Source organism: Bidens hawaiensis, unplaced genomic scaffold, assembly GCF_021521415.1.
Source record: "Bidens hawaiensis isolate Kalapana, Puna unplaced genomic scaffold, B.hawaiensis_p1.1 tig00029295_1, whole genome shotgun sequence".
NCBI lineage: Eukaryota > Viridiplantae > Streptophyta > Magnoliopsida > Asterales > Asteraceae > Bidens > Bidens hawaiensis.
In genome coordinates, this window is record NW_027505149.1 from 208,413 (window position 1) to 216,728 (window position 8,316).

An 8,316-nucleotide genomic window follows, 5' to 3' on the forward strand; every position below is an offset into this window, starting at 1 on the left:
ACTACAACATAGTGATGAACAAAAATGGCAGAGCAAGGGTAGTGGCGGATGATGACTAGGGCTGAAAAGGATGGCAGAAGAAGATGAAGTATGGTGCGGAATATGATTAACAATTATTAAACGGCAATTTTCCCCTCATGCGCCTCTCACATGTTTAAACTAAACGAAAAAATATAACGGGGTCAAGACAAAAGGACAACATTGGTTTGTAAAAACACATAAATAGCATAAAAAATAAATGACGTCCCACTATAAATACGTTAATTAAAAGATGTCACATATAATTTGATGCAAAGATAAACAATCGAAATTGCAATTCTCTTTACGGTATAGAGTGACCCTTATCTGGGGACAAAAAAAGGATTAACTATTAATAGTGTGGATATTTATAAATCTTACCTGTCGAACAAAACAACATAGTGTATTCTTTTAACTACATAGGCCACATAGCTGCAAAATATAAAAAGCACTGCTGAAGGCCTTAAGAAATCAAGAACAACCAAAGGTCACAATTCACTAAATAATGCTTCTCATGGATCCATGTGTAAAAAGGATTTGTCAATTCAATTCAACTAATGAGAAACATTATCCAGTAAAGTTTTTTTTTTCGTTCTTGATTTCCTTTGGGAGAGTTGGCAGTCGCGACCTCAACCTGGTGGGGTGGCTACGATATTTTGAAAACCCGCAGTCCGACCCTTACCTGACTAACCAATTCGGATCAGTCAGTGAGGGGTGACCTGCCTAACACACGAAATAACAATGGTATCCAAGTGTCCAATGGCCCGGCGGCCGGCTTCTTATCTCAGTGATCCTTTTTGGCCCACTAGCAACAATTCAGCTAATACTGATTCTGGCCTGCCAAATAGATATTCATTTTTAGAGCCCAACATTGCATCACCCGAATGTTGGCCTCACCATTTTTTCTAACGGCAAATTTCTTTTAAACTTAGTAGTGTTTGAATTGTTGTTAACTAATCCACCCGTTGTGAACTTGTTGCTACTGTTAAAAAGATATGTTCTTTTATGTAAATAAAAGTGGTTTTGAGGTGTTAGTAGTTTGGATTGTTTACTAGCATCGCTCTAAAACACTGACATGTTTTTCACTCTAATTACAACACACATCATATGCACCAAAAACCCAAACCCACACCCACACAACCTACTCTCTACCACTCTCTTCACCCGAATCATCCTTATTAAAACCCGCACCGCCACTCTTACCTTGCTCGATATTGCTCTCGGCTACAACTGATGGGAACTCACCAGACCCGTTTATCAGAAGCTGTAGTGTATCCCTAGCACTCTTCTCTGACTCTGTGCTTGCTTCCAACAATGGTGGAATGCTTAAGGTTATAGCGGGCCCACTGCTCACCAAGTAGGCTTGGCCAGAGGAACATATGTTAATTACCGGGAGGTGAACTATCAGGTCACACATGAGCGGGGTGAATAACTGTGAAGAAGCAGACATCGACAACGGTAGAAATGGAATTTGAGAGAGATTTTGTGACGGTTTTGGAAGTAGTGATGAAAGTGGCGGTAATGTAAATGCTTCAGTTTGTAAAGTCGAAATCGAAACCGAAACTGAGACGGCAGGTGGACACCAACAGTAATATGGAGGGGATACCTGAGGCGGTGAGGTGGATGATGGCATGGGTAATGGTTGAAACAAGCAGGTTCCAGAGGAAGACTCTAGATGCTTCCGTTTTCCATGGTTTGAAGTAGACGGAAACGAAACAGGATGCTTTTCAGATGGCTCAATACGAGCTCCGTCCGTCCTTCGTCTCAGCTTAAAAGAACCTGGTCTTGGACTCAGGACAACTTGAAAGTTGCTGGTTCGGGGTCGTGAAGGCTTTGATAACAAGTTTTGAGATTGTGAGGTTTGAGTTTGACCGTATTCAGAAGCAGGGTTTGACCGAATAAAATGAGCTCGGAGATGATGCACAAAGCGGTCAAGACGGGAATCACTAATTCCGGTCAGTTCAGCAAGGGAAGGCTTCCTTTCGAGTATATTCCGCATCTAAAACAAGAAATCACATCATCATTTGGTTGTTTTATATGTATAACCATACACTTTATTCACTAGTTGATGTATTATCAATATTACCATATACCTTTTCAAGCAATTCATTACCAAGAAGACGGGATTTCTCAGAGCACCAAAAGTAGATGGGATCTTTATTGGGGATTCTTACAGCAAAAGATCGACCGGAGCTATCAGTTGGTATTCCCTCAATCATGACAGATGAGCAATCCGAAGTGTTTCTTAAGATTGAGAGTGACTCTGTATGCCCGTCATCCGAAAGAAATGATATGCGCAAATCAGAAGATGGCAAGAGGGAAATTACTAGGTTACCCCTGTCATATTATGCATGATAATGAACCTAATTAGATGTGAACAAGCACAATAGTCTCATATTATAAACAGAATTATAGATATTGAAGTAAAGAATAAAAAAGCATCATCAAAGCCATTCCGTATTGGTAAATAAAAATGATATGCAGATAGTAACTACTGCGCTTATTAAAATGTTTGTCTCACATAGTACCACCTATTGTTCACAATCATATACTAGAAATTCAATCTATATGCAAATCAGTAACATTTTGATCCAAATCATCAAGTAGTCAATACTAATCTAAGATACAAGCCTGCTTTTACTTCTGCACAACTCATGCATGATGCACCCGCGGTGTTGACCAAATTTGTAAATCAACAAATTGCATATAAATGGAGCATACTTTGGGTGGAGTTCTATCTAAAGGATTTTGCTTTAAAAGGTAAAATACTGGTCTCAACTTTTGGAGAATGCACATTCTGGAATCCATTTATCACACATCCATATCCACGTGCAGATATATAACATAGATTAGTCAACTGTCATGTGCTTGGTGCTAGTTGTTTACTTTAATGAACAACATTGACATAAATTAAACAATTACTTGATTTATCTAATATATAAACAATCAAAACTACCATCAACTCAACTGATGACATCCTCGATACTGATTATCCACCTTCCTTACATTCAACAAAGATTTAAATTTTACCTATCAGGTTAGACTAATTAATCTTCCAATTAGCAAGAGCAAGAGCAAGAGCAAAAGCAAGAGCAAGAGCAAGAGCAAGAGCAAGACAAGCTGAGCTACAAACTTAAATGTTTACAGCTAAAGTTATAGCAGTGATCAACACATATGCATCTATAAACATATTCCTACACCTTCAAATGGTAAGAAAAGAAACTACCTTATACTGATTGGAGTAAAAAGACTCCCTTGCTTCTTAATCTTTCCAACGCGAACCGACGCAAGAGGTATACACAAACACCTCGCGAGAAAACCGACTTCCAACGGCTCAAAATGCTGATCACCAACACAAAAATCAGTAACTCACATAATCAAATTACAATTCAACACCTAACAGTAACAACTTATACTACCTGACTTAACTGCGATAACAACCGATCTTCAACAACACTAGACGCAATATTATTATTATTATTATTATTAACTTTGAGCAAGGGTTTCAACCTCTCATCAGCTCGACAGGCGCCCATGACGTGCATATCAAGCGCCAGCAGCCACCGCATAACAGTACCGTGTTCGGTGTCTCGTTGCATCAACAGATCACTATCGTTGTCTCCATCACCGACTATGAAATCCGTCAAACGGTCAGCAATTGTAATATCACCGTTCGATTGCTGCTGCTGTTGTTGTTGTTGTTCGTTCACCTCACGATCAGAAACAGATTGTTGTTGTTTTTTGGAATTGTTGTTGCTCATGGTGATTGGAAATGGTAACTGTGAGGTGTTGGTTAATATTATTTGGAGATTGATGGATCCGATAAGATCTGTTGTGTACAACGTTAATTAATTAGTTGAGATCCGAAACGCACGGGGCTACTGTTGAAAAATGAGGTGACGGGCGTGAAAATAGTATTAACGTCATATGAAATGGGGGTTTGGAGTCCGGGTCCAACGGTGGGACACACCTTGACGATTGGATATTCTCATCTCAGCTACACTTTTAAGTGGTAATTGGTCTTCTGGCTGACTTAACGCCAAGGCTTTGAGGTATTAGGTTTAAAACTTAATTTAAACATCTTTTTATAGTGATAGAGTTTTTTTTTTGTGGTTTTTTTGGATGAGTCAGATCTGAAACGTCAAAATCAGTATGAACGGTTGATATCACGGTTTAAAAAGACACCCGGGTATTGGGAGTGGATCCAAACGATATTAAAAAAAGGCTACAGTTTAAGTGAAGAAAAATTAGAATAAAAGAATGAGTAAAACAAGTACTTGGTATCAAACTGCACCTGATACGAAATCGGTACATGTAGGTATTTTCTGAATTTTGTTTTTAATGCCGGTGCTGAACATTTTAGTATTGATACCGGTACCCACTCATCCCTAGTTAGAAAACCGAAAACGTCTTGTTACAATGATTTCTTCTATAAAAATTCTATCTGTTAGTTCGTTCATATACTTGTTAGCTAGATGTCACGTTTTATACTAATAAATCATATACTTGTTAGATGTGGCACTAATTATTTTCATAAAATCAAATTGAATGTACTATCTTTTTCCTAGCAGTTATATTTCTTAATCCAGCATTCACTATCGCTTTCAATATCTATAATATCTTTCATAGGTCTGTAATTTTCTTTTGGCAGCATGCTCACGTGTTTTAGATTATAGTAGTGTTCAGTTTTGATGATTAGGGTTTTAGTATTTTGTACAAACTAGTTTTATCTCATGTTTAGACTTTAGTTACAGCGTACACCATGATTTCCAAGTTTTTGTATTAAGAGTACAAGCATCGATCAATCTTTTATAAAGCATTGTACTTCTCAACTACCTAGGGCATGTTTGGCTAAGCTTTTAAAACTTGTTTATTTGCTTTTTAAAAAGCAAATAAGCAAGCACTTTTCGTTTTTGCATTTTGTTATGGGTTAAAAGTTGTTTTTCAGAAACAATAAATCCAAGCTTTTTATTTTGTTTTTTTTGTTTTTGAATACCAAATTACAAATATATTCACGGTGAGTAACTCACCATTACATTATCTTTAAAACTAGCAAATATAGAAAAATGTTTTTTATTCTCATTTTACATACTTTTTGATTTTTCCAACCACAAAAACTAATCCAAACAATTTCTATAAAACAACTTTTGTAAAAGCCACAAGTAAATAAACAATTTTGTCAAAAGTAAATAAGTTTAGCCAAACACCCTCCTAGTTATTAAATAGAGATGGATTAAAAAAAACAAGATGTGAAAAGTTTTTACAATATATTTTTTTAAGTTTCAAAGATAATTGTGTCTTTGCTAAATTATAGACTAATAGACATAGAGTACCACCTAAAAAAGATGTAGAAAAGCCTTAAAACATTCATTCAACATGTATATTGAGATGAATTGTAAGGTGATATCTATCATCATCATTGATTTTAAGATGCACAAACCGATTCATGTTGAAACTAGTTTAGGTTGGTCAACAAAAAGTCAAAACTAAGTTGAGCTCAAACCGGTTTATGATCAGTTTCTTGACCAATGTAGGTAAAAAGAAAAATAGGTCAATTTTTGACAGGATGCAAACCGATCCTGATTCTATTGTCTATCATTAAGTCATTAACCAAATCAAAACTATAGTATTTGAGATGGTTTTTATAGTGAGCTTAAAACAAGATTTCAAAGAATCATATTCCAAAGGGTAATCTTTAAACCATGTTAAGACCATGACAGGTATTTTGATACCCACAAGAAAACCCGTGAATGCGCTAGGTAAACAAGTAATTATTACCCAACCCGTTACCATCCCCACGCCTCAACAAACCAAACAAATAAAGCTTAACCTAGGTTTCATAATAAAACGACATCAAGCTTATATGTTAAGATCAACTGATAACCATCTAAAACCTAGTATTTAGCTATCATACGCTGGTTTTCATTCATTTTCTCAAATTATATTAAATCCCATAATGTAGGTTCAAAAGTACAGCAACTGATATTCCTTTGAAGTTAAAATTTTTACTTGCTCCTTTTGTTAGCATAGTCGTTTATTAGGCCCTCAACGTCTTTCCAAAGCAGGCCTTCCACCAACACTCCATCCTTTGTGAACCTGTAAAACATCACACCAATGTGTAACAGGTCAAAATAGATACTCTTTTAGATGGATTATATATTTAGATCATGATTGACGATTGTGCGTGTGTTTTTGTCAAAGAGAGAAAGAGAGATACCACTTTGTGACACTTTTGGTGAGCTCCACAGTTGGTTTTGCCGAAATTGATTTAGGATCAGCACTGGCTATGGTGAGAGTATACTTGTCAGAGAATCGGGGCAGCTTAGAAGATACCATTAAGCCAGTACTGTTATAAGCAGAGCCCTGCCAACATAGCAAACTTGATAAATTCCAAAATGACACCATTGTGTTATAAGCAATTATGGTACCATTGTGTTTTAAATAATTAATAAAATGTCAGGTTATATTAATATGAAGCAATTCAAGGAGCAACAACAGTAAAGAGCTCAAAGCATTTATAATCTCATAACATGATGCAGCATTGGAACAGCAAATTTGATATGACAAGCAGCTTTGATAATACTCTATCCTAGACAACACAGATATATATGTGTTACTTTGTAACAAAACATTTAGAACCACTAAAGAAGCTGCTCTATTGCCAACTCAAACACTGCAACTTACGTATATTTGCTGACAAAATGATCTAAAAGTTTGATTCTAGTGCTAACTTCACAAATCACAAATTAATAACAATCCAACTGAAACGTATAGTTTGATTATTATTCCTATTATTACAATATAAAATAAGAGCGAAATAAAACTTACTGCAGGCGGGTAGGTAAACAAAAATGCATTCTTTTCCTTGGTGTAAATAATCAGCTGCAATATCCCATTGAATATCACATACTTGCCATAGTCAAAGATCAAACAAACTCAAATGTTCACCGCAATATATAACAGATTCAGTCATTCACTTTATAAACACACTAAAACTATAACACAATATAAATTCAATATCAGACTTATAAAAGGATATAATCCGATGCATCCGATCAAAAAATTCTTGTTATCCGGAAACTTCTTATTATAAAACTGAGCAAACAGAGCGATAATAATAATAACCGCACCGATCAACAACCTAACGTTACTCATTCTCACATCCTCACGGTAACCACGGCTGGTCACAATCTTCCAAATCAACAAACAAAACACGTAGTCAATGAATCATAAGTCATAAAAAACAAATTGAATCGAGTGAAATGGAGTATACCTCAGTGACAGTTTCGTCGAGTAAGTGCTTGATGGAGTGATGATCCAACAGATTGGTTTTCTTAGGGGTTGTGGTTGGTGATGACGTGGTGCCGTTAACTGTCTCCGTCGTTGTAGTCGTCATCTCCGATTGAGGGTTTCTAGGGTTTGTCTGAAACTGAGATTTGGGGGTTTTGTTTTGTTTAATTTGACCGGAAAGATGAAACGCAAGAAGTTGATGGGCCTATACCGGTTATGATTATTTGAGGCCCATTATGAATGTTGTTCACGAGCCGAGCCGAGCCGAACTGAGCGAAGGCTTGCTCGTTGCTTGGCTCGTTTACAACCGAACCGAGCCGGAGGACTGAAATTCGAACCGAGCGAAAACCGAAACGAGCCAATATCAAATCGAGCATTTTTCGATCGAACATCGAGCGATTTCGAGCGTTATTTAGTTCTTTTTCACTTTAAAATTTTCAATAAAAAACAAGTTTGAAGATTGCAAATTATATATTTTATTAATAAATTAGTAGTTTTTTAGACAAACGAGTAATAGATTGTTAATTTTTATTAAAAGTAAGTTTAAAGTGAGATAAAATGATCATGTAAACAAATTTATAGTATTCTAGAAACTTGAAACGAATAAATAAAACTATAAAATTGATGGAACAGGAAAAATATAAAGGGGTCAAAAAACTTTGTAAGCTTATATTTATGTGTTTTGTCTATATATTTATATATTTGTTCATATATAATTATATATAAAATAAATCAAAAATATTCGAGCCGAACCGAACCGAGCAAACCTTTGCTCGTTGCTTGGCTCGTTTACAAACCAAATCGAGCAGAGTGGCTCGTTTACAATTGAGCGGTAAATCGAGGGAGCAATTTCCTAGCGATTGGCGAGCGAGTTCGAGCGACGAGCGGTTTGAACAGCCCTAATTATGATAAGGTTTTTGGGCCTTTGACAGTTGAACACTTGAACTTGCCCCAAGTTTATGTGTGGAAGAAACGAAAGAAAAGAGGCAGGGGTGTTTGTTTTTCACA

At 36.2% G+C, this 8,316-nt stretch overlaps 2 protein-coding genes across 2 annotated transcripts; both read right to left on the minus strand.

Annotated features, from left to right (window-relative positions):
* Positions 1-965: 965 nt before the first annotated feature.
* On the minus strand, positions 966-3,810 carry LOC143611079 (uncharacterized). Its single transcript, XM_077085383.1, has 4 exons — positions 3,438-3,810; positions 3,245-3,360; positions 2,112-2,355; positions 966-2,017 (listed from the first exon to the last, which is right to left on the minus strand). The coding sequence occupies exons 1-4, from the start codon at positions 3,777-3,779 to the stop codon at positions 1,160-1,162; spliced, it is 1,560 nt and encodes a 519-aa protein (XP_076941498.1). The 5' UTR covers positions 3,780-3,810; the 3' UTR covers positions 966-1,159.
* A 2,128-nt stretch (positions 3,811-5,938) lies between these two features.
* LOC143611080 (signal peptidase complex subunit 2-like) lies at positions 5,939-7,490 on the minus strand. The gene is made up of 5 exons (XM_077085384.1): positions 7,292-7,490; positions 7,058-7,209; positions 6,847-6,928; positions 6,236-6,381; positions 5,939-6,114 (listed from the first exon to the last, which is right to left on the minus strand). Exons 1-5 carry the CDS (start codon positions 7,412-7,414, stop codon positions 6,024-6,026), a joined length of 594 nt encoding a protein of 197 aa, XP_076941499.1. The 5' UTR covers positions 7,415-7,490; the 3' UTR covers positions 5,939-6,023.
* Positions 7,491-8,316: the final 826 nt, after the last annotated feature.